Source organism: Capricornis sumatraensis, chromosome 2 (genome assembly GCF_032405125.1).
Source record: "Capricornis sumatraensis isolate serow.1 chromosome 2, serow.2, whole genome shotgun sequence".
Classification (NCBI taxonomy): domain Eukaryota; kingdom Metazoa; phylum Chordata; class Mammalia; order Artiodactyla; family Bovidae; genus Capricornis; species Capricornis sumatraensis.
Genome location: NC_091070.1, coordinates 114,046,605 through 114,073,302, shown reverse-complemented (window position 1 = coordinate 114,073,302; position 26,698 = coordinate 114,046,605). Strand labels below are relative to the sequence as shown.

Genomic DNA, 26,698 nt, shown 5'->3' with positions numbered 1-26,698 from the left:
CCCATGATAGGAAATAGAGAGAAAGTTCTCCATCCAGAGGAGAGAGCTGTATTACACACATCACTGCATCTGCCAGCAGGTTCCCTTCTACCTAATCCTACCTGAAAGGCCACCCCTGTAAAACTGACACACCTGCTTTCCCCTTGGGTAGAAAGAGTGTATCACACAGAGAGGCAACTCTTGAGACTATGAGATCTACTTTATTAGCAAGCATAAATGCAGACACATTACAGGTACTCAACTCAGTCTCAGAGCCTGAAGTTGTTGGTATTTAGAACCAAGTCATGATTCTCTCCTTAGCTTCATCCTGTCTTGCATCAGACTTACAGACCCTAAAATCTGAGTTGACAAAATTAAAATGATATCATCCAATTGGCATGAGGCACAACAGCAGATTCCCCAAAATTCTTTCTGCATCTCTTCCTTTCCCTTCTAGTCGCAGGTCCACACATTTTTCCTTGGGAAAATTACAATACATTGTGGGATTCTTCTTGTTAAATGCACACCATGTTGGCAAGTTGTATATGGATAGTCAACAAAGGCATTTTATTATGGGCATTTAGAGGGTGTGATATTTCTTTTCCAAGTGTCATGGAAAGGTGTAGGATTACAGGATACTGCTCTGCTCTTGAAAGAATGTGTTTTCTTTAATCAGACAACAGGAGAATAGTGAGATGTTAAAGTTGAAGGTTAAGAAAAAGTGTTGAAGTCTTGAGAAAAAACATTCAAAGAGCTTTCCCTCAAGTTTCAGCTCATTATTTACCCATATTCCCCTTCAAATCTTCCTTTAGTTGTCTCCTTCCTTTCATGTTCTTTACAGACATGTATGTTTGGTCTTAGAAATGTCCTGTAGTGGTCAAAGGAACAGATCTGGGGATCCCAGGCTGGTTGGAAAGAAGCAGGAGGGGCCAGAATCAATGCCAGAGGGTCAACAATGAGGAGCAGGTGACCGGGAGATCATCTTCCTTGGAAAGAGAGAATTCAGCAACTCATATCTCCAGGAGATGATGGGGGTGCTTGGCTCAGAGCAAAGAGTGTCCAGATTCTTGCTGAGGGGCTGAGGGAGTGATAGCTGAGCCTACAGGTCCAGTGCTTACACTAAGCCATTGGAGACCAGGAGAAAGCAAAGGACACTCAGGCCCTGCCAGAGTCAGGCCAAACATCAAAGATAAGGCTGCTCTTCTGTAAAGAGAAGAAGAATGTACAGTAAGGACCGGGACATGTCAAGAAAGAATTATTTCATTCAAGCTCAAAGAGGTCAAGAAAGAAGACTGGTTCCCAGAATAGGAAAGGGAGACCCTCCCAGATCTTAATCACATACCTATTTCACACTGATGTGAATCACGTCAGAATTTAGTTCAGTGCCCTAGACTTATTCAACCAGCTCCCATGTGAGTCACAAACCATATTCACTTATATTAGCACTACTCGCTCTCCACAATCACAAAACTTTTCGAGAGAAATGGAGCAAATATCTCCTTTTGATTAGCTAAGATTAACTAGCCTCAGAATGGCAGGCTCAAGACTCAAACACTAGTCTTCCATCAATAAAGCCCCCCTTTTCTGGGCACTAGCTGCTCTTCATATTTTTGATCATCTCTCAGCCCTTACACAATTCCCTGAGTAAGTAACCAGGCAGCCCTGCATGCCAGCATCCCACACTAATTACAAAGCTGGGCTGCAGAGTTGTAATTCTCTTAAGTAAGCCACACAAGGACTATACTTTGCATCTCCTGACTCATATGGGGACAAGATTTCTGCCTTTACCCTCCTGTGAAGTGAAAGTGAAAGTCGCTCAGTAGTGTCCAACTCTTTGAAACCCCATGGTCTATACTGTCTATGGAATTTTCCAGGCCAAAATACTGGAGTGGGTAGCCTTTCCCTTCTCCAGGAGATCTTCCCATCCAGGGGATCAAACCCAGGTCTCCCACATTGCAGGCAGATTCTTTACCAGGTGAGCTGCAAGGGAAACCCAACAATAGTGGGAGGTCTACAATTTACAGCTGGAATCCTGGCTTCTCTGAAAAGACACTCTCATGGATAGTCACAAAGAGGCCCCTCCCCCAGCCCCATTCCCACAGATTAATATAAATCTGGCTAGTGACAATAAGCCAAACCACCACACTAAGCGCAGGTGGCTGCAACTGGTGCACTAAGAATGGGCGAGAGGAGCGAAGTCAGGGGCGGCTGGGAGGAGCCACCCCGTTCTTGAGGCTAGGGGCGGTGGCCGGGAGGAGCAACCCCACATCCAAGGAGCAGTGGCTGCAAGGGCGCAGGGTGGCGTAGAGGAGCTATCCCACGTTGAAGGTCAGGAAGGACAGCGGTGAGGAGATACCCTTCATCCAAGGTAAGGAGCAGTGGCTGCACTTTGCTGGAGCAGTCATGAAGAGATACCCCAAGCACAAGGTAAGAGAAACCCAACCAAGATAGTAGGTGTTGCAAGAGGGCATTAGAGGGCAGACACAAAGAAACTATACTCACAGAAAACTAGTCAATCTAATCACACTAGGACCACAACCTTGTCTAACTCAATGAAACCAAGCCATGCCTGTGGGGCGACCCAGGATGGGTGGGTCATGGTGGAGAGGTCTGACAGAATGTGGTCCACTGGAGAAGGGAATGGCAAGCCACTTCAGTATTCTAGCATTGAGACTTGATGAACAGTATGAAAAGGCAAAATGATAGGATACTGAAAGAGGAACTCCCCAGGTCAGTAGGTGCCCAATATGCTACTGGAGATCAGTGGAGAAATCACTCCAGAAAGAATGAAGGGATGGAGCCAAAGTAAAAACAGTACTCAGCTGTGGATGTGACTGGTGATAAAAGCAAGATTCGATGCTGTAAAGAGCAATATTGCATAGGAACCTGGAATGTCAGGTCCATGAATCAGGGCAAAATGGAAGTGGTCAAACAAGAGATGGCAAGGGTGAACATCGACATTCTAGGAATCAGCGAACTAAAATGGACTGGAATGGGTGAATTTAACTCAGATGACCATTATATCTACTACTGTGGGCAGGAATCCCTCAGAAGAAATGGAGTAGCCATCATGGTCAACAAAAGAGTCCAAAATGCAGTACTTGGATGTCATCTCAAAAACAACAGAATGATCTCTCTTCATTTCCAAGGCAAACCATTCAATATCACAGTTATCCAAGTATATGTCCCAACCAGTAATGCTGAAGAAGCTGAAGTGGAACAGTTCTATGAAGACCTACAAGACCTATTAGAACTAACACCCAAAAAAGATGTCCTTTTCATTATAGGGGACTGGAATGCAAAAGTAGCAAGTCAAGAAACACCTGGAGTAACAGGCAAATTTGGCCTTGAAATGTGGAATGAAGCAAGGCAAAGACTAATAGAGTTTTGTCAAGAAAATGCACTGGTCATAGCAAACAGCCTCTTCCAACAACACAAGAGAAGACTCTACACATGGACATCACCAGATGGTCAACACCGAAATCACATTGATTATATGCTATGCAGCCAAAGATGGAGAAGCTCTATACAGTCAACAAAACAAGACCAGGAGCTGACAGTGGCTCAGATCATGAACTCCTTATTACCAAATTCAGACTGAAATTGAAGAAAGTAGGGAAAACCGCTAGACCATTGAGGTATGACCTAAATCAAATCCCTTATGATTATACAGTGGAAGTGAGAAATAGATTTAAGGGCCTAGATCTGATAGATAGAGTGCCTGATGAACTATGGACTGAGGTTCGTGACATTGTACAGGAGACAGGGATCAAGACCATCCCCATGGAAAAGAAATGCAAAAAAGCAAAATGGCCGTCTGGGGAGGACTTACAAATAGCTGTGAAAAGAAGAGAGGCAAAAAGCAAAGGAGAAAAGGAAAGATATAAGCATCTGAATGCAGAGTTCCAAAGAATAGCAAAATGAGATCAGAAAGCCTTCCTCAGGGATCAGTACAGAAATAGAGGAAAACAACAGAATGGGAAAGACTAGAGATCTCTTCAAGAAAATTAGAGATACCAAGGGAACATTTCATGCAAAGATGGGCTTGATAAAGGACAGAAATGGTATGGACATAACAGAAGTGGAAGATATTAAGAAGAGGTGGCAAAAATACACAGAGGAACTGTACAAAAAAGATCTTCATGACCCGGAAAATCATGATGATGTGATCACTCATCTACAGCCAGACATTCTGGAATGTGAAGTCAAGTGGGCCTTAGAAAGCATCACGACGAACAAAGCTAGTGGAGGTGATGGCATTCCAGTTGAGCTTTTTCAAATACTGAAAGATGATGCTGTGAAAGTGGTGCACTCAATATGCCAGCAAATTTGGAAAACTCGGCAGTGGCCACAGGACTGGAAAAGGTCAGTTTTCATTCCAATCCCAAAGAAACACAATGCCAAAGAAGGCTTAAACTACTGCACAATTGCGCTCATCTCACATGAAAGTAAAGTAATGCTCAAAATTCTCCAAGCCAGGCTTCAGCAGTATATGAACCATGAACTACCTGATGTTCAAGCTGGTTTTAGAAAAGACAGAGGAACCAGAGATCAAATTGCCAACATCCGCTGGATCATGGAAAAAGCAAGAGAGTTCCAGAAAAACATCTATTTCTGCTTTATTGACTATGCCAAAGCCTTTGACTGTGTGGATCACAAGAAACTGTGGAAAATTCTGAAAGAGATGGGAATACCAGACCACCTGACTAGGCTTTTGAGAAATCTGTATGCAGGTCAGGAAGCAACAGATAGAACTGGACATGGAATAACAGACTGATTTCAAATAGGGAAAGGAGTACATCAAGGCTGTATATTGTCACCCTGCTTATTTAATTTATATGCAGAGTACATTATGAGAATCACTGGACTAGAAGAAACACAAGTGGAATCAAGATTGCTGGGAGAAATATCGATAACCTCAGATATGCAGATGACACCACCCTTATGGCAGAAAGTGAAGAGGAATTCAAAAGCATCTTGATGAAAGTGACAGAGGAGAGTGGAAAAGTTGGCTTGAAGCTCAACATTCAGAAAACGAAGATCACGGCATCCAGTCCCATCACTTTATGGGAAATAGATGGGGAAACAGTGGAAACAGTGTCAGACTTTACTTTTTGAGGCTCCAAAACCACTGCAGATGGTGATTGCAGCCATGAAATTCAAAGACGCTTACTCCTTGGAAGAAAAGTTATGACCAACCTAGATAGCATGTTGAAAAGCAGAGACATTACTTTGCCAACTAAGGTCCATCTAGAAAAGGCTATGGTTTTTCCTGTGGTCATGTATGGATGTAAGAGTAGGACTGTGAAGAAGGCTGAGCGCAGAAGAATGATGCTTTTGAACTGTGATGTTGGAGAAGACTTTTGAGAGTCGCTTGGAAGGCAAAGATATCACATGAATCCATTCTGAAGGAGATCAACCTGGGATTTCTTTGGAAGGAATGATGCTAAAGCTGAAACTCCAGTACTTTGGCCACCTCATGTGAAGAGCTGACTCATTGGAAAAGACTCTGATGTTGGGAGGGATTGGGGGCAGTAGGAGAAGGGGACGACAGAGGGTGTGGTGGCTGGATGGCATCACTGACTCGATAGACGTGAGTCTGAGCAATCTCCGGGAGTTGGTGATGGACAGGGAGGCCTGGCGTGCTGTGATTCATGGGGTCGCAAAGAGTCAGACAGACTGAGCGATTGAACTGAACCGAACTAACTGATAAAAAACTGTGGAATAACAAAGAGAAACATAGACTACACCCTTAGCCAAATCACAGTCTAATGGAAAAGTAGATACACAGACAGATAATTATTAATGCATAGAAAGCAAATACATGAATGGAATGAAGAAATACCACAATTATTATATATACAATTGTTGTGTGTGTGTGTGTGTGTGTGTGTGTGTGTATGTATTGGCTTCCCAGGTGGCTCAGTGGGTAGAGAATCCACCTGCAATGCAAGAGACTAAGGAGACCTAGCTATTCAATCCCTATATGGAAAAGATCCCCTGGAGGAGGGCACGGCAACCCACTCCAGTATTCTTGCCTGGAGTATCCATGGACAGAGGAACTTGGCAAGCTACTGTCCACACGATCACAAAGAGTCTGACACAACTGAAGTGACTGAGCATGCACTCATGCATACATATATATGCTCAGTGTGTTAATTTCCTATGAGGATCTCCTGTCTACCTAACTAGATGATAGACTCCTTGAAACTGACAATGTTACAGTATATTTTGGGAGCTCATTTCTTCCCCATAATTCCAAATGAGCTTTAGATACAAAGGTTTAGAGGTTATTAGATCTGTGCATGTGGATGTGTGTAAAGAAGAGAATCAGGTTCTTGGATAGATTGAAAAAAAAGAAAAAAAGGAACTAAGATTGAAACTAAGAGATAATCATTAGGTCAACCAACTGTGGGTGCTAAGTCGCTCCAGTCATGTCCGACTCTGTGACCCTATGGACTGCAGCCCGCCGACTCCTCTGTCTATTGGATTCTCCAGGCAAGAATACTGGAGTCGGTTGCTGTGCCCTCCTGCAGGGGATCTTCCCCACCCAGGGATTGAACCCACGTCTCTTAAGTCTGCTTTGACAGGCGGGTTCTTTATCACTAGTGCCACTGTTCCAGGAGGAGTAACAGTTCTAGATGAAGATATTTTTGTCTCCAGGGTCCACAGTTGAGAAAGGGCGAGTGCAGGACAAGGAATCAGTTAACCATTAGTTCATGGTGGAGAATAAAGATAAAGAGGACAAAGAGTGGTCATGCGGGCTATGGGCAGTTGGCATATAGTCATTGAGTCCTGCCATACTCACTCTCACATATTGCCCCTGCATCCTCGCTGTGGGAGCAATCATAAACGTCTTCCAGCTGGTCACATTTACTCAACTCATCTTCCGTCCCATTGCAGTTGACTTCTTGGATGAAGATTTTTTGTTTTTCATCCGCCAGGGGCTTATATAAATTACCACTGGGTGTCCCCTTGGCTGCTCCACAGTCCAGCTCCCGGCACAGCACTTCCACATCTTCCATGTTCCAGCCGTCGTCACACACAGTGCCCCACTCGCCATTCCGTTCCACTTCCACCCGCCCTTCACAGCGATGGGGACCTCCCACCAGTCGCACTTTGGGTGAAGACTCTGCAAAGAAATGAGATATTGGCTGCAGATTAGGAGTGGCCTAGAGAGTACTCAGGCATGTATGCAGTCTTCTTGGAATTCTTCTACCACTTTCAGGATGTGGAGAACTGAAGGGTGAGAAAGTGGGGGTCAAAAGGGAAGACAAAGAAGAGGAGCTCCAGGACTTCATCTCTGAGTTCTGGTTCTGCTACACTCCTTTATTATTATTATTATTATTATTATTATTATTATTATTATTATTATTATTATTTAAACTGTATTTCTACTTGGCCCTTGGTGAAACTTGGAAAAACAGGCTTAATATCCCTACCTTTGGATTTGGTACAAATAAGTGCTTCATATGATTACTTCAAAAGTATATTTTCTAACAGAAATTAAGATGCACAATGCTATAATGATCATATCAATAAATACATTGCATAAAATTTTAGTTTTTGTAATTACCTTCCAGCCAAACAAAGTATAGCATATATACATGCATTTTTGTGTGAAATTGAACAAAATCTGTATTTCAGTTAATAATGCTGCTAAAGTGATCAATGGTATTAAGCGGCTACTAGTTATATGATCACAATAGTAAAAGATGTTTATTTATTAGTTTCACAATCAATAGCCAGACAAAAATAAAAGATAACTGCAATTGCAAGCCATAATGGAAACATGATTAACCTAGCAATATAAAATAATTACATACACTTTGGGGAGTTAAGTAGAATGCTGTGATAAGTGTAAGTGCATACATGCACATGTTCTCATCCACCCAATCAGTCCAAGTCTTATGGTTGGTGTATTTAATTCATTTACATTTAAGTTAATTTTCAATATGTATGATCCTATTACCATTTTCTTCATTGTTTTAGGTTTATGTTGTGTATGTTTTTTCCTTCTCTCCTTTTCCTGCCTAGAGAAGTTTCTTTAGCATTTGTGTAAAGCTGGTTTGGTGGTGCTGAGCTCTCTTAACTTTTGCTTGTTTGGAAAGCTTTTGATTTCTCCATCAAATCTGAATGAGAGTCTTGCTGGGTAATGTATTCTTGGTTGCAGGTTTTTCTTTCTTCACTTAAAATATATCACGCCATTCTCTTCTGGCTTGTAGAGTTTCTGTTGAGAAATCAGCTTACAGCCTCATGGGAGTTCCCTTATATGTTATTTGTCATTTTTCCCTTGTTGCTTTTAATATTTTATCTTTGTCTTTAACTTTTGTCAGTTTGATTACTGTGTGTGTCTCACTGTGTTCCTCCTTGAATTTATCCTGCCTGGGACTCTGCACTTCCTGGACTTGTTTAACTATTTCCTTTACATCTTAGGGAAATTTTCATCTATTATTCAAATATTTTCTTGGGTCCTTTCTCTCTCTCTTCTCCTTCTGAGACCCCTATAATGCAAACGCGGGTGTGTTTAATGTTGTCCCAGAGGCCTCTTGTCTGGTCTTCATTGTTTTCATTCTTTTTTCTATATTCTGTCCTGTGGCAGTGATTTTCACCATGCAGTCCTCCAGGTCCCTTACTGTTCTTCTGCCTCAGTTATTCTGCTACTGATTCCTTCTAGTGTGTGGTTCATCTCCGTTGGTTTTTTAGTTCTTTGGTAAACATCTCTTCCTTCTTCTCCATTCTATGTCTGAGATCCTATGATCTTTTCTATCATTATCTTCACTATCATTTACTGGAAGTTTAGCTATCTCTGCTTCACATAGTTGTTTTTCTGGGGCTTTATCTTCTCCCTTAATCTGGGACATAACCCTGTCATTTTTCATCCTGATTAACCTTCTGTAATGTGGTTTTCATTCTAGCCACTGTGAGATTGTGGGTTTTTGACCAGAGGTTGAACCCATTTCCCCTGCACTGAAAGCATGGAGATGTCTAGATATAATTTGGGCTAAACAACCTGACTCCCTCTCTCAATATCAATGATCCACTCCAACCATCCTTGCTACTTCCCATGACATTTTCTCATGTCCAAGAACCTAGCTCAGAAGAAATACAGAGAGTACTAAGTAAGGGAAGAGTCAGAGCCTCAAAGTCTCAGAGCCCTAAAACTGGGTCTAGAAGATTCTATGTGTTGGGAGTGGGAGATGGGCTTCACAGAGTCTCCAGGTAAGTTCTAAGGAAACCAAGACCTAGACATGGAGTATAGAGGACTGCATAGGGAGACAAGGGACAAGTCTATCAGCAAACTTCTGAATACTACATTCTAAGCACTGTCTTATGAACACAGAGAACAGTGATGATCAAGATAGTTAGCATTGCTGTCCTCAAGAAGATTCTATTTAATAGGCTTGAAGCAATCCTATCAAGTCCCCTCAGCCCAGGAGAGATATAGTGATAAAGAATATCTAAGTTTGCCAAGACTCCATGGAGAGGTCTGTTGTACCTGGACGGACAATATTTGCACTCTTCACTTGTGGTCTATCACTATGAACAGTATATGACAACATGGGCTACATGGAATGACTCAGATACCTATATGAATTAAGTACAATTTCTCAGGACCCAAATTTCTACTCCATATATATTATAATTGTTGTTGTATTCCTTTATTCCTTTCATATATTTGCTTTCTATGCATTAATAATTTTCTATGTGTTTATCTCCTTTTCCATTAGACTGTGATTTGCCTAAGGGACTAGTATACATATATACATACACAATATATATATGCTAATATAATCTATATATAATTGTTGTATATGAATATGTGTACATATATATAGGCTTCCCAGGTGGCTCAGTGGGTACAGAATCCACCTGGGTTCAATCTCTGGGTGGAAAAGATCCCCTGTAGGAGGGCACAGCAACCTATTCCAGTATTCTTGCATGGAGCATCCCTTGGACAGAGGAGACTGGCAGACTACAGTCCATAAGGTCACAAAGAGTCAGACACAACTGAAGTAACTGAGCATGCACTCATGCATACATATATATACACAGTTGTTGTGTGTTGGTTTCCTGTGAGCATCTCCAGTTTACCTAACTAGATGATAGACTCCTTGAGAGCTGATAAAATTACATTGCATTTTGGGAGCTCATTTCTTCCCCATAACTCCATCTGAGCTTTAGATACAAATGTTTAGCAGTTATTAGACCTGTGCATGTTTGTGTGCATGAAGAGAGAATCAGGTTCTTAAATAGATTGAAACAAAGAAAAACTAAGATTGAATGTAAGAGAAAATCATTAATTCAACCAAGTGTGTGTGCTAAGTTGCTTCTATCACGTCCGACTCCGTGTGACGCTATGGACTGCAGCCCGCCAGACTCCTCTGTCCATTGGATTCTCCAGACAGGAATACTGGAGTGGGTTGCTGTGCCCTCCTGCAGGGGATCTTCCCAACCAAGAAATTGAACCCACGTCTCTTAAGTCTCTGCATTGGCAGGCGGGTTCTTTATCACTAGTGCAACCAAGGAGAAGTAACAGTTCTAGATGAAGATATTTTTGTCTCCAGGGTCCACAGTTGAGAAAGGGTGAGAAGTGAAGGACAAGGAATCAGTTAACCATAAATTCATGGTGGAGAATAAAGATCAAGAGGACAAAGAGTGGTCATGAGGGATATGGGCAGTTGGCTTATAGTCTTTAAGTCCTGCCATACTCACTCTCACATATTGCCCCTGCATCCTCACTGTGGGAGCAATCATAAACGTCTTCCAGCTGGTCACATTTAATCAATTTATCTTCCGTCCCCCTGCAATTGACTTCTTGGATGAAGATTTTTTGTTTTTCATCCGCCAGGGGCTTATATAAATTACCACTGGGTGTCCCCTTGGCTGCTCCACAGTCCAGCTCCCGGCACAGCACTTCCACATCTTCCATGTTCCAGCCGTCGTCACACACAGTGCCCCACTCGCCATTCCGTTCCACTTCCACCCGCCCTTCACAGTGGTGGGGACCTCCCACCAGTCGCACTTTGGGTGAAGACTCTGCAAAGAAATGAGATATTGGCTGCAGATTAGGAGTGGCCTAGAGAGTACTCAGGCATGTGTGCAGTCTTCTTGGAATTCTTCTACCACTTTCAGCATGTGGAGAACTGAAGGGTGAGAAAGTGGGGGTCAAAAGGGTAGACAAGGAAGAGGAGCTCCAGGACTCCATCTCTGAGCTCTGGTTCTGCTACACTCTTTTATTATTATCATAATTTAAACTGTATTTCTACTTGGCCCTTGGTGAAACTTGGAAAATCAGGCTTAATATCCCTACCTTTGGATTTGGTACAAATAAGTGCTTCATATGATTACTTCAAAAGTATATTTCCTACAGGAATTAAGATGCACAATGCTATAATGATCATATCAATAATACGTTGCATAAAATTTTAGTTTGTCTTGTAATTACCTTCCAGCCAAACAAAGTATAGCATATATACATGCATTTTTGTGTGAAATTTGAACAAAATCTGTATTTCAGTTAATAATGCTGCTAAGTCGCTTCAGTCGTGTCTGACTCTGTGCGACCTCATGGACTTCAGTCTACCAGGCACCTTCGTCCATGGGATTTTCCAGGCAAGAATACTAGAGTGGGTTGCCATTGTACTATATCACAAGTTAGCTTGCTGTTTGTTTGGTTTTTCTTAACAACATAGTATTCCTTTATATTCTCAGAATTGGATTGGAACTTTCAAGCCTCATTCAGTTTTTTAAAAATCTAAGATAATAAACTTTCTAAATTACCAGCAGTAACCCTAAATGCCAAAATATGTGGAACTAATTGAAGGTTTTGAGTGAATATCAATTAAAAATTTAGCATTCTATTCATACTAGGTCAAACAAGTGAAATCAAAATGTCATAAGTGTTTTAGCTAAGCAAAAAATCGTATGTTTTCTAAAATACATGTATTATACTATATATATATATACCAAAGCTTTTCTACTATGCTCAATAAAGGCTTGAGAGAGAACATCAGAAAAAAAAAAAAGACTGAGAAGCTGGAAAACATACACTAAATGAAACTAAAACATGAAGCACTGAACATGAAATAGAAAAATTGAAACAGACTAGATAAAAGTAAAAGGTCATCATATATCCAGTTGTTTTTAAACATGGTGGCTCATTAGAAATACATCTGGAGCTTTGGAAATAAAAAGCAGTCCCTCAGCATTTGAATTTTTCAAAATCTTCCTAGATAATTCTAATATGCATCTGGATTTTGAAAAGTGACTACAGGTTTTTCTATTAAAGGGTAGTTTTAGTGATACAGAATTCTTTTATTTTTCTGTTGACTGGAAAAATGGTCAATGGTATTAAGTGGGTACTAGTTATATGATCACAATAGTAAAAGATGTTTATTAATTTCACAATCAACAGACAGACAAAAAATAAAAGATAACTACAGTTGCAAGCCATAATGGAAACATGATTAACCTAGCAATATAAAATAATTACATACACTTTGGGGAGTTAAGTAGAGTGCTGTGGTAAGTGTAAGTGCATACATACACATGTTCTCATCCACCCAATCAGTCTAAGTCCTGTAGTTGGTGTATTTAATTCATTTACATTTGTTAATTTTCAATATGTATGATCCTATTACCATTTTCTTCATTGTTTTAGGTTTATGTTGTATATGTTTTTTCCTTCCCTTGTGTTTCCTGCCTAGAGAAGTTTCTTTAGCATTAGTTGTAAAGCTGGTTTTGTGGTGCTGAGCTCTCTTAACTTTTGCTTGTTTGGAAAGCTTTTGATTTCTCCATCAAATCTGAATGAGAGTCTTGCTGGGTAATGTATTCTTGGTTGCAGGTTTTTCTTTCTTCACTTAAAATATATCACGCTATTCTCTTCTGGCTTGTAGAGTTTCTGTTGAGAAATCAGCTTACAGCATCATGGGAATTCCCTTATATGTTATTTGTCATTTTTCCCTTGTTGCTTTTAATATTTTATCTTTGTCTTTAACTTTTGTCAGTTTGATTACTATGTGTGTGTCTCATTGTGTTCCTCCTTGAATTTATCCTGCCTGGGACTCTGCACTTCCTGGACTTGTTTAAATATTTCTTTTCCATCTTAGGGAAATTTTCATCCATTATTCAAATATGTTATTGGGTCCTTTCTCTCTCTCTTCTCCTTCTGGGACCCCTATAATGCAAACGCGGGTGTGTTTAATGTTGTCCCAGAGGCCTCTTGTCTGGTCTTCATTGTTTTCATTCTTTTTTCTATATTCTGTTCTGTGGCAGTGATTTTCACCATGCAGCCCTCCGGGTCCCTTATCTGTTCTTCTGCCTCAGTTATTCTGCTACTGATTCCTTCTAGTGTGTGGTTCATCTCTGTTGGTTTTTTATTTCTTACAGGCCTTTGGTAAACATCTCTTCCATCTTCTCCATTCTATGTCTGAGATCCTATGATATTTACTATCATTATCTTAACTATCATTATTCTGAATTATGTTACTGGAAGGTTACCTATCTGTACTTCACATAGTTGTTTTTCTGGGGCTTTATCTTCTCCCTTAATCTGGGACATAACCCTGTCATTTTTCATCCTGATTAACCTTCTGTAATGTGGTTTTCATTCTAGCCACTGTGAGATTGTGGGGTTTTGACCAGAGATTGAACCTATTTCCCCTGCACTGAAAGCATGGAGATGTCTAGATATAATTTGGGCTAAACAACCTGACTCTCTCTCTCAGTATCAATGATCCACTCCCAACCATTCTTGATACTTCCAATAACACTTTCCCATGTCCAAGAACCTAGCTCAGAAGAAATACAGAGAGTGCTGGGTAAGAGAAAGTCAGAGCCTCAAAGTCTCAGAGCCCTAAAACTGGGTCGAGAAGATTCTATGTGTTGGGAGTGGGAGATGGGCTTCACAGAGTCTCCAGGTAAGTTCTGAGGAAACCAAGACTTAGACCATGGAAAAGAAATGCAAAAAAAGCAAAATGGCTGTCTGGGGAGGCCTCACAAATAACTGTGAAAAGAAAAGAGGTGAAAAACAAAGGAGAAAAGGAAAAATATAAGCATCTGAATGCAGAGTTCCAAAGAATAGCAAGAAGAGATAAGAAAGCCTTCTTCAGTGATCAATGCAAAGAAATAGAGGAAAACAGCAGAATGGGAAAGACTAGAGGTCTCTTCAAGAAAATTAGAGATACCAAGGGAATATTTCATGCAAAGATGGGCTCGATAAAGGACAGAAATGGTATGGACCTAACAGAAGCAGAAGATGTTAAGAAGAGGTGGCAAGAATACACAGAAAACTGTACAAAAATGATCTTCATGACCAAGATAATCACAATGCTATGGTCACTCATCTAGAGCCAGACATCCTGGAATGTGAAGTCAAGTGGGCCTTGGAAAGCATCACTATGAACAAAGCTAGTGGAGGTAATGGGATTCCAGTTGAGCTATTTCAAATCCTGAAAGATGATGCTGTCAAAGTGCTGCACTCACCATGCCACCAAATTTGGAAAACTCAGCCGTCGCCACAGTACTGGAAAAGGTCAGTTATCATTCCAATCCCAAAGAAAGGCAATGCCAAAGAATGCTCAAACTATGGCACAACTGCACTCATCTCACATGCTAGTAAAGTAATGCTCAAAATTCTCCAAGCCAAGCTTCAGCAATACGTGAATTGTGAACTTCCTGATGTTCAAGCTGGTTTTAGAAAAGGCAGAGGAACCAGAGATCAAATTGCCAAATCTGCTGGATCATGGAAGAAGCAAGAGAGTTCCAGAAAAACATCTATTTCTGCTTTATTGACTATACCAAATCCTTTTACTGTGTGGATCACAATAAACTGTGGAAAATTCTGAGAGAGATGGGAATACTTGCCAGGGGCCAGCGTGAGGAACTCCACCCATGGCAAAGGTCATGAGGAAGGAGGCTTGGCATACGCAAAGGCATGATCAAGCCTCAGGAAACTCCCTATTCCCGAGCATCTAACCCCAAAACCAGAGTCTGTTTTATGCTTTCCTCCACAACCGTTTTTCTTGGAGAAGGAGTAAACGTGCAGCTCCAAGGCAATAAAAATTCTTGGGCGTGACAAGAGTGTTTCAGATTACGGACTCCTCTGAAGGTTATCTAGCCTGCCTGTATAGGTTCGTCTGGCCACATGTGATTGTTTACAGCCTCCCAATCTGAGAGGCACGAGATGTTTTAGACTTACTAAAGGCAAATTCTTTTGGGGAGTTAGAAATTATTAGTATAGTGGGTTGGTTAGGAATTATATTGGAAGGGTTTTTCATTTGTTGTGTCAATAATTGCTGCTAATTCCCTGCTCTGGGTGGGACAAGGATATCTCAGATCACACCTCTCTGCTGACAGACTAGCTTGTGTGACAGGATTATCCATACTCCTGCCACTACACACATGATTGTTTACTACCTCTCAACCATAAACAGCACAGAGAGTTTTGGAGTATTTTGAGAGTCTTAATTAGCATAGGGCTTTTTCTTCTTGTTGAGTCAATGATTGCTGCCAGGCCTCCATATCCCTAGGCACCTGGGAATATATTAATCAATGTATTTGGAATACAGTAAAGGAAATATAGTAGTTTTTGATGTTAGCAATACTAAACTTTTTGAGTTAATGGATTTTCTCTTTTGTAATAGATCACTGTACTTTGTTATAAATCACTGTGTCCTTGCTATGGAAAAATGTAACTTTATCACTATCTTAAGACTAAATAGATCTTAAGGGGAGCATTGGTGAAAGGATTTTCATTTGTTGGGCTGATGTTTGCTGCTAAATCTCCATGTTCCCTACCCTTATAATGAATATAACTAGCGTATAGAAAGAAGTAAGTATTAACCTTTAAGCATATAGGAGAAATAAGCATTAACCTTTAAGATTAACCATGTTAACCTTGGGTTAAATAAATTCCTTTCTTGACTGTAACTCACTACACCTTCACCCTATAGGAATGTAACTTTATTTGGAGGGTGGTGCCTGGTTTAAGAAAAAACACCTTTGGAAGAAATGTTTTCCAGTTATCAGAAAGAAAGGATCATAAAATCCCTAAGACCTTTTTATGCGAAGCACCTGATTTTGATAAAGGTAGGGACTGCTGAACCCCGTGTATATATAAGCAAACCCCAAAATAAAGAAATCAGTTCAGTTTCCAGAAAGACTGATTCCCCCATGCCGCTTCTTTCTTGTCCCCGTTTTTCTGGCTGAATTCCCATCTGGAGCATGGATGCTATTCCATGTAATCCAAGCTATTCAGCCTCTTTTTCTCCACGAATCTTCCTACTACACTATCCGTTTCATTCTTGCTCCCATTTCTCTGGCTGAATTCCCATCCGGATTCAGCCTCCTTTTCTCCACTACACTATCTCCTACTACACTATCCATTTCTAATCTCTCTATATATCTGTAATTAAATATGTATTTTTCCAAAGACGCTGACGCCATCCCCTCACCTTCGAATCACCCTGGATCCACCAGGGCTGGACCCCGGCAAATACCTGACCACCTGACCTGCCTCTTGAGAAATCTGTATGCAGGTCAGGAAGCACCAGTTAGAACTGGACATGGAACAACAGACTGGTTCCAAATAGGAAAAGGAGTACATCAAGACTGTATATTGTCACCCTGCTTATTTAACTTATATACAAAGTACCTCATGAGAAACGCTGGACTGGAAGAGATGCAAGCTGGAGTCAAGATTGCCGGGAGAAATACCAATAACCTCAGATATGCAGATGACACCATCCTTATGGCAGAAAGTGAAGAGGAACTCAAAAGTCTCTTGATGAAAGTGAATGTGGAGAGTGAAAAAGTTGGCTTAAAGCTCAACATTCAGAAAACGAAGATCATGGCATCTGGTCTCATCACTTCATGGGAAATAGATGGGGAAACAGTGGAAACAGTGTCAGACTTTATTTGAGGGGGGCTCCAAAATCACTGCAGATGGTGATTGTAGCCATGAACTTAAAAGACGCTTACTCCTTGGAAGATAAGTTATGACCAACCTAGATAGTATGTTCAAGAGCAGAGACATTACTTTGCCGACTAAGGTCTGTCTAGTCAAGGCTATGGTTTTTCCAGTGGTCATATATGGATGTGAGAGTTGGACTGTGAAGAAAGCTGAGCGCCGAAGAATTGATGCTTTTGAACTGTGGTGCTGGAGAAGACTCTTGAGAGTCCCTTGGACTGCAAGGAGATCCGACTAGTCCATTCTGAAGGAGATCAGCCCTGAGTGTTCTTTGGAAGGAATGATACTAAAGCTGAAACTCCAGTACTTTGGCCACCTCATGAGAAGAATTGACTCATTGGAAAAGACTCTGATGCTGGGAGGGATTGGGGGCAGGAGGAGAAGGGGACGACAGAGGATGAGGTGGCTGGATGGCATCACGGACTCGATGGACGTGAGTCTGAGTGAACTCCGGGAGTTGGTGATGGACAGGGATGCCTGGCGTGCTGCGATTCATGGGGTCACAGAGTCGGACACAACTGAGTGACTGAACTGAACTGAACTGATGAAGACTGTGTAGGGAGACAATGGAAGAGCTTATCAGGAAACAAATTTCAGAGACTACATTCCAAGTACTGTTTTATGAACACACAGAGCAGTGATGTTCAAAACAGCTAGCACTGCTGTCCTCAAGAAGATTCTATTTAATAGGCTTGAAGCAATCCCATCAAGTCCTCTCAGCCCCAGAGAGAATAGTGATAAAGAAGATCTAAGTTTTCCAAGCCTCCAGGGAGAGCTCTGTTGTACCTGGAGGGACAACTACTGTATATGTGGCCAGTGGTCTTTCAGACTATGAACAGTATAAGACAACATGGGCTGCATGGAATGACTCAGACACCTCTGTGAATGAAATACAATTTTTCAGGACGCAAATATCTACTGCCTACATTGTCTCAACTCTGCACAAACTCCCTATAACTTGGCATTAATTTACAGAATAAGTAGTTGGGTGAAAGATGTCTGACCTGGTTGACTTTAAACTGCATTGAGAAGTTTATATTTGGTTTATTCATTTGTTCTTGTTTCTCTCCTCATCTTCTATACTTTCTTCAGGGAAATGACATGAGGACGGGAGGTTAGAGAAAAAAATTAAAATTGAACTATAAAAAACTAAGAAAAGTTCCCATTGTTGCACTCTGAAGTTTAAGGCATGTATATACAATTCAAGATAAGCCATCAAGAAATAACTTCTGGATCATTGTAACTAAGATTAGAGTTTGGACAAGCATTATTGTTTGCTCTAGCAAATATTCAGTATCAGTATCATGCACAGGCTATTTTATTTTATTTTGAGTTATAAAATTTTCAGTTTACTTTTTATTTGGTCATGCCACATGCCATGTGGGATCTTACTTCCTCAACCAGGGATCAAATCCACCACCCTGCATTGGAAGCATGGCATCTTAACTGCTGGACCACCAGGGAAGCCCTCAAATTCTGGTTTTAAATGTTTTCCTTTCCCATGAAATAGAGGACTAGATCACATTGTAGGAGAGAAGAAATATGTTTAAGAGAGAGAAAGAGAATAAGTATTAAAGAAATGCAGCTAAAGGGAAGGGAAAGGTTGAGAAGATTTAAAAGCTAGAGAGAAGAACAAAGGAGCTCATCAGGGCAGTTGTGTCCTAGACAGTATTTTAGCCAACTTTATTAGTGAGGGCTTGAGAGACAAGGACCTGGGGTGGGTCCTCCCTCCCTGGGTATAAAGAGAGCAGCTGTCTCGTGGCACTTGCAGCAAGGCATAACCCTGGAGGCCAGAGAAGAAAAACCAGGTCATCTGGAGTATTGGACTGGGACCCAGAAGCAGCATTTCTTTAAGGAAGAAAATTGACCCAGCAGGGTGTAAGATCCTCCACATTCATAGCAGAGTTTGCAGCTGCCCCTCTCTCATAAAGCCTCTACTATCAAGAGAAAGAATAGGCTGAAGAGACAATGTCAAAGAAACTCATAATCCTCAACCAGTCCCCTTGATTTTTGGACCATCAGAGGCTTCCTCTTCCACAGATTAATTTTCTTTGTGCCTCCCCATTCTCTCCTCAGTTGAACCGTTTGTGCTCTACTGAAAGACCCCTTGAAGAGATGGCCAGCGGCCACTGAAATCCAGCCTGCCCTCTGCTGATGAAGCCATGAGGTGCACAGAGGTTGGTGCATTTCTAGTTCAATGATAACATTAAAGTTGGCAGAGGGACCAGGAAGTAGTAGAATATAGAAGGGCAGAAGAAAGTTTATTTCCCAGGAGGTGAGGTGTCTTCTGAGCCTGAAAGAAAGCCATCTGCTTTGTTAGATGATGGAGCTAGAGCTGGGTTAGTGTCTTGGGTCACACAGGCCAAATGGAGAGGAATCCCTTTGCAGTATAAACCACTCAAATTTTCTCTAAGTTTTGGAAGTGGAAATCTACCCATATAAGACTAGTGGGTTGTGAAACCAGAAAGAAAATCTACTGGGGCTCCTTTGAACCACAACCTCTCTCCCTGGCCCTGGGAAATCAAAATTTCCACTCTCCAGAGCTGAAAGTCCACCCTCTTAGGACCCCAAAAAATCTTACCTAAAATTCCAGGTCTGGTGCAAAAGGCTGAGCAAATAAAAAAGAGAGAAAGAGAGAGAGAAGTGAATGAGATCAAGTAGTCTATTGCCAAGACTTTGTTCAAAAACACAACTCTCTAGAAAGTTTTGTTGAACTTTGTGGGACAGAGAGGTAATTACACAGCCTCCAAGGTTAGACCTTGTTGAGACCTTCTCCTTCTCCTCCTTCTCCTCCTTCTCCTCCTTCTCCTCCTAGAATGACCAGCCTAAAATAACACATGGATGCTGACTAAGAGCCAAAAAGACCCACTCTACCATTGCTAACTAAACCTATCATGTTCCCTTTCCATCTGATGTTGGCTACCCCCCGGCATGGATAGTTTTGATTTTCTATTTAAATCTATTAGACTGATCGGTGATGACCACCTAAACTAGAAGTGTGGTGATCTGAGTCCAACAGGAAAACATGTTGGAGGTTTCTGGGAAGATGTATTGGGGCCAGTGTGAGAGAAGCAAGAGAGACTCCCATCTTGAAGCCTGTCATCCATCTTAAAGACTGGATGTGAACTGGGACTGAACCTGTCCAATAGTGAGAAAACTGTTGCTAGTGAAAACCAGGTCTGCTGGAGACTTCCCTCCCTACAGATGACAAATGGAGATTGTAGTTGAGGTCAGGCTTCCCCTGTTAGATTAACCATGGAGATACCCCCCTTGATGTATAATCATTGCCCCCCACCACCACCACCACCCTTAACCATAGTTTGTTCTCCTAGCACCTATTTGTTGTAAAACTCAGTCATATACAACAAACAGGTTGCTATCATATAACCAGTCACATAGTGAGGGGTTGGAGAGGTGGCTACAAAACTGGGCGTCTCAGAAACATCAGGATCCTTGTTGGGAACTGATTCCCCTTGGACCTGCTGGCATAATAAACTGTACTCCACTATCTTGAGTGTTCTCTGAGGTGTGTTTTGTGACTCCAGATTCCACAACAGATGCACGGTTGGGGAGGATAAAGATGTCTTCAAAAGCATATGAGACGGTAACAGGAAGGAAGGCTAGGGGCCCCCAAGTGGAAGAAACAAACTGCAAGTGTCAAATGTTTGTTTTTTTTTTTTTTTCCTTCTCTACCCCACTCCTGTGGTCAGGGGTGGCAGCCGAGAGGAGCAACCCCACACCCAAGGAGCAGTGGCTGCACAGGCGAAGGAGGCCCTAGAGGAGCTACTCCATGTTCAAGGTCAGGAAGGGGCGGTGAGGAGATACCCCTCATCCAAGGTAAGGAGCAGCAGCTGCACTTTGCTAGAGCAGCCGTGAAGAGATACCCCACACCCAAGGTAAGAGAAACCCAATTAGACGGTAGGTGTTGCAAGAGGGCATCAGAGGGTAGACACACTGAAACCATACTCAGAAAACTAATCAATCTAATCACACTAGGACCACAGCCTATCGAACTCAATGAAACTAAGCCATGCCCTATGGGGCCACCCAAGACTGGAGGTCATGGTGGAGAGGTCTGACAGAATGTGATCCTCTGGAGAAGGGAATGGCAAACCACTTCAGTATTCTTGCCTTGAGAACCCCATGAACAGTATGAAAAGGCAAAATGATAGGATACTGAAAGAGGGGCTCCCCAGGTCAGTAGGTGCCGAATATGCTACTGGAGATCAGTGGAGAAATCACTCCAGAAAGAATGAAGAGATGGAGCCAAAGCAAAAACAATACCCAACTGTGGAGGTGACTGGTAATAGAAGCAAGGCATAGAAACCTGGAATGTTAGGTCCATCAATCAAGGCAAATTGGAAGTGGTCAAACAGGAGATGGCAAGAGTGAACTTTGACATTCTAGGAATCAGTGAACTAAAATGGACTGGAATGGGCGAATTTAACTCAGATGACCATTATATCTACTACTGTGGGCAGGAATCCCTTAGAAGAAATGGAGTAGCCATCATAGTCACCAAAAGAGTCCGAAATGCAGTACTTGGATGCAATCTCAAAAACGACCGAATGATCTCTGTTTGTTTCCAAGGCAAACCATTCAATATCACAGTAATCCAAGCCTATGCCCCAACCAGTAAGGCAGAAGAAGCTGAAGTTGAATGGTTCTATGAAGACCTACAAGACCTTTTAGAAATAACACCCAAGAAACTGTCCTTTTCATTATAAGGGACTGGAATGCAGAAGTAGGAAGTCAAGAAACACCTGGAGTAACAGGCAAATTTGGCCTGGGAATACAGAAAGAAGCAGGGGAAAGGCTAATAGAGTTTTCCCAAGAGAACACACTGGTAATAGCAAACACACTCTTCCAACAACACAAGAGAAGACTCTACATATAGACATCACCAGATGGTCAACACTGAAATCAGACTGATTATATTCTTTGCAGCAAAAGATGGAGAAGCTCTATACAGTCAGCAAAAACAAGACGGGAAGCTCACTGTAGCTCAGATCATGAGCTCCTTATTGCCATATTCAGACTTAAATTGAAGAAAGTAGGGGAAACCGCTAGACCATTCAGGTATGACCTAAATCAAATCCCTTATGATTATACAGTGGAAGTTAGAAATAGATTTGAGGGCCTAGATCTGATAGATAGAGTGCCTGATGAACTATGGATGGAGATTCGTGACATTATACAGGAGACAGGGATCAAGACCATCCTCATGGAAAAGAAATGCAAAAAAGCAAAATGGCTGTCTGGGGAGGCCTTACAAATAGCTGTGAAACGAAGAGAGGCAAAAAGCAAAGGAGAAAAGGAAAGATATAAGCATCTGAATGCAGAGTTCCAAAGAATAGCAAGGAGAGATAAGAAAGCCTCCTTCAGGAATCAGTGCAAAGAAATAGAGGAAAACAACGGAATGGGAAAGACTAGAGATCTCTTCAAGAAAATTAGAGATACCAAGGGAACATTTCATGCAAAGATGGGCTCTATAAAGGACAGGAATGGTCTGGACCTAACAGAAGCAGAAGATATTAAGAAGAGGTGGCAAGAATACACAGAAGAACTGTACAAAAAAGATCTTCATGACCCAGATAATCACGATGGTATGATCGCTCACCTAGAGCCAGACATCCTGGAATGTGAAGTCAAGTGGGCCTTGGAAAGCATCACTACAAACAAAGTTAGTGAAGGTGATGGAATTCCAGTTGAGCTATTTCAAATCTTGAAGGATGATGCTGTCAAACTGCTGCACTCACCATGCCAGCAAATTTGGAAAACTCAGCAGTGGCCACAGGACTGGAAAAGGTCAGTTTTCATTGCAATCCCAAAGAAAGGCAATGCCAAAGAATGTTCAAACTACAGCACAACTGCACTCATCTCACATGCTAGTAAAGTAATGCTCAAAATTCTTCAAGCCAGGCTTCAGCAATACATGAACCATGAACTTCGAGATGTTCAAGTTGGTTTTAGAAAAGGCAGAAGAAACAGAGATCAAATTGCCAACATCCGCTGGATCATGGGAAAAGCAAGAGAGTTCCAGAAAAAACTTATTGACTATGCCAAAGCCTTTAACTGTGTGGATCACAAGAAACCATGGAAAATTCTGAAAGAGAAGGGAATACCAGACCACCTAACCTGCCTCTTGAGAAACCTATATGCAGGTCAGGAAGCAACAGTTAGAACTGGACATGGGACAACAGACTGGTTCCAAATAGGAAAAGGAGTATGTCAAGGCTATATACTGTCACCCTGCTTATTTAACTTATATGCAGAGTACATCATAAGAAACGCTGGGCTGGAAGAAGCACAAGCTGGAATCAAGATTGCTGGGAGAAATATCAATAACCTCAGATATGCAGATGACACCATCCTTATTGCAGAAATGAAGAGGAACTAAAAAGCCTCTTGATGAAAGTGACAGAGGAGAGTGGAAAAGTTGGCTTAAAGCTCAACATTCAGAAAACGAAGATCATGGCCTCTGGTCCTGTCATTTCCTGGCAAATAGATAGGGAAACAGCGTAAACAGTGTCAGATTTTATTTTTCTGGGCTCCAAAATCACTGCAGCTGGTGACTGCAGCCATGAAATTAAAAGACGCTTACTCCTTGGAAGATAAGTTATGACCAAACTAGATCGCATATTCAAAAGCAGAGACATTACTTTGCCGACTAAGGTCCATCTAGTCAAGGCTATGGTTTTACCAGTGGTCATGTATGCATGTGAGAGTTGGACTGTGAAGAAAGCTGAGCGCTGAAGAATTGATGCTTTTGAACTGTGGTGCTGGAGCAGACTTTTGAGAGTCCCTTGGACTGCAAGGAGATCCAACCAGCCCATTCTGAAGGAGATCAGCCCTGGGATTTCTTTGGAAGGAATGATGCTAAAGCTGAAACTCCAGTACTTTTGCCACCTCATGCGAAGAGTTGACTCATTGGAAAAGACCCTGATGCTGGGATGGTTGTGGGCAGGAGGAAAAGGGGATGACAGAGGATGAGATGCCTGGATGACATCACTGACTCGATGGACGTGAGTTTGAGTGAACTCCAGGAGTTGGTGACAGACAGGGAGGCCTGGCGTGTTGCAGTCATGGGGTCGCAAAGAGTCGGACACGACTGAGTGACTGAACTGAATTGATACAAAATTAAAAGGAGAGTTCTTTTAAAATTCTGTGTTGCCGTGACAACACCTGGTTCCACCTGTACTTAACTTTTCTCAAATCTTGAGCTAACCAAAGCATTTTTCTTATGGAAATGTTTTTCTTAAGCTATGTTAATGTATTTACCATATTTACCTTTCTTCAAGTCGATTTGCCTGTCTCAGAACACGTAATAGCTCAACACATCAGTGTGTTTTACTCATGGAAGTGTTCTCTTAAGCTATGTTAATGAAACTATGTATTTGCTTGGAAATCTGCCTTTCTTCAAGATTAATGTTAGTTGTTCTATGGCTTGGGATGACTCACCTTGTGTCAAGGCTATCTCAAAATGCATGTTCTCGGTGAAGGGCCTGGTGTCACTCTCAGCTTTGAGACTTTTTTTTTTTCTCTCTCTCTCTCTTTAATAAGCAGCTTGATAATAGTTATATAACTCCTTGCTCAAAACTATCAAGGGGATATTCTTTCTTCCCCCTCTGATGTCTATGTCAGAAGCTTTCTCTATCTCTTATACTTTAATAAAACTTGATTACACAAAAAGCTCTGGCAACCCAGCCTCATCACTGGCCACAGGTTGAATGTCTCTCCTCCATAGGCCAAGAATCCCAGCATCATTCACAGGTTGCTGTTCATAGCAGCAAGCTTTCACATAGAAGAAAATGGCAGTATTTTTTGTGTTCACTGACACTGCATTCAGACAATGGTCAACAAACTTTTGTGTGAAAGGCCAAATAGCAAACATTTTAGGCTTCATGGGCTATACAGTCTCTGTTGTAACCAATCAGCTCTGTCAATGCAACCGTTTACATGTAAATGAATAAGCCTGGCTGTGTTCCAATAAACCTTTGTTTATGAACAATTATATTTAAATTTCATGTCATTCTCATGTGTCACAAAATATTATTCCTTTCACTTTTCCCACAGTTTAAAAATGTAATATCCATTCTTAGTTTCCAGGCTGTGGTTTGCTGAACCTGGTTAAGAGTTCAGAAAGCAGTTCTAGGCTAATTTCCAAACTTCCAGGTTAGTATCAGCACATCTTTGAATGATCAGAGTTTCTTCCTACAAGATCTCTGTGTAATCAGACTCATCTACTCATTAGGCTCTAGCCTAATGCAAACTTTGAGAGATGGTGAAGGACAGGGAAGTCTGACATGCTGCAGTCCACGGTGTCACAAAGAGACAGACACAACTCAGCTACTGAACAACAGCAAATGCTATAGAGAGTCCTGTGACTATCAGTGGTCTCTGAAACCCAGTATTTTGAACTGCAAAACTCATCCCCCAATACCACCCCATCTTATAGGATCTTTCTGAAGGAGTTAATATCATTGGACTTCCAGCCTAGAGCTTTTGAGGCAAATCCATGTATTTCATTGACTTGTCCTGGAATATTTTCTTCCAAATATTTGCTTTGCAACATGACTCAAAAAGACTTTGTCTGCAATTGCCTAAAACTCAAGTTTATATCATGAATAGCACCTTACAAGTCTAATAAAGAACACAAACCATGTATATATGCAAAGGAAACTGAATGTGATGAGCCTGATAGGTGTGAAAATGACATAGCCCAAAGGTGACTTGAGAACTCTGTAGTGGGGTTGATCACCATGAGTATCACAGGTCAGAAAGACTCATGAAGGAGATGCAACTGAAGATAAGTGTAAGAGATTCAATAGTAACTTCACAAGAGGAGGTGGGGAACTATCTGCTAGGTAACATAAGGGGTGTATGGGTGTTTAGAAATGTGACCAGCATTGTGCATAGGACACACAAATGCCCAACTGAGAGACTGGTAGGTTTCAGTGGTATACTGGATCATCAAGAAAGTTAAAATGGATGTGACTGATTAGGGAAGGGACCTAGCAGGCTCTTTTATCTTGTGGAAAGGCTCTTAACGAACCTCTGAGGAACATAACATTACTTCACAGATATGAGAATGAGATTTTGGAGGGCTATGATAACTTTAAAATTCAGACAGCTAAGAAATCAAAGAGCAAAAATTGAATACACATCTCTTTGATTCCAAAATTTCAATTTACTCTAAATTAATCTGAGCAATAAGAAACTGGGAAAAACTAGGGAAATTCATGGAATACATTTGAGAGGAATCAATATGATCAATGAAGTGTTTGTCCTGCAGTTCTACTTCCTTTCTTGCTGTTACCCATGGTCCATTTATTTGTCTTATTATAAATAGTGCATTTAGGAAAATTTGTGTGAAAAAGCAATAGTATAAATTATTACTGAATTGATAATGTGAATATAGGGAAATAGAAAGTTTTCTGGTAATCAAGGTGGATTATAAACTGAGTACAGATTAAGTGGCTTTGGGGATTTAGAATAATTACCAGATATAGAGAAAGGAGAGTAGAGACTTTCCTTGAAAGATACCTAGATCTGTACCAGATGGGCAAGGAAAGGCTTCCCCCAATCAAAGTTCCAGAGCACTCTGAAGCCTGGACCCAAAGGAGCAGAAATACTCACCAAAGATCAAGAAGAAAAACAGGGCCATGTCCCAGATGGCTGAAGATAGTGAACTGAAATGTAAGGCTGGAAGGAGGCCCCACAACAGGAATATGCAGCTTTGGTTGC

The 26,698-nt window shown here is 41.5% G+C and overlaps 1 protein-coding gene across 2 annotated transcripts; it reads right to left on the bottom strand.

Moving 5' to 3' along the window:
- Positions 1-238: 238 nt before the first annotated feature.
- Positions 239-26,698, bottom strand: LOC138073761 (CD5 antigen-like). 2 transcript variants are annotated; one of them, XM_068965664.1, is made up of 5 exons: positions 26,591-26,698; positions 19,533-19,559; positions 10,696-11,019; positions 6,788-7,111; positions 239-1,182 (listed from the first exon to the last, which is right to left on the bottom strand). In XM_068965664.1, exons 1-5 carry the CDS (start codon positions 26,616-26,618, stop codon positions 1,163-1,165), a joined length of 723 nt encoding a protein of 240 aa, XP_068821765.1. In that variant the 5' UTR covers positions 26,619-26,698; the 3' UTR covers positions 239-1,162. The 2 variants fall into 2 exon arrangements, with proteins under 2 accessions (XP_068821765.1, XP_068821766.1); XM_068965665.1 differs by lacking the exon at positions 19,533-19,559 and having other exon boundaries at positions 26,591-26,690.

What these genes read in the sequence shown, in the direction of transcription:
- LOC138073761 (XM_068965664.1), bottom strand. Translation starts at nt 26,618, where the DNA reads ATGGCCCTGTTTTTCTTCTTGATCTTTG. An exon ending in TGCAGGGGCAATATGTGAGA is followed by an intron (nt 7,112 to 10,695) that starts GTGAGTATGGCA and finishes ATTTCTTTGCAG; the next exon opens with AGTCTTCACCCAAAGTGCGA. An exon ending in TGCAGGGGCAATATGTGAGA is followed by an intron (nt 1,183 to 6,787) that starts GTGAGTATGGCA and finishes TTCTCTTTACAG; the next exon opens with AAGAGCAGCCTTATCTTTGA.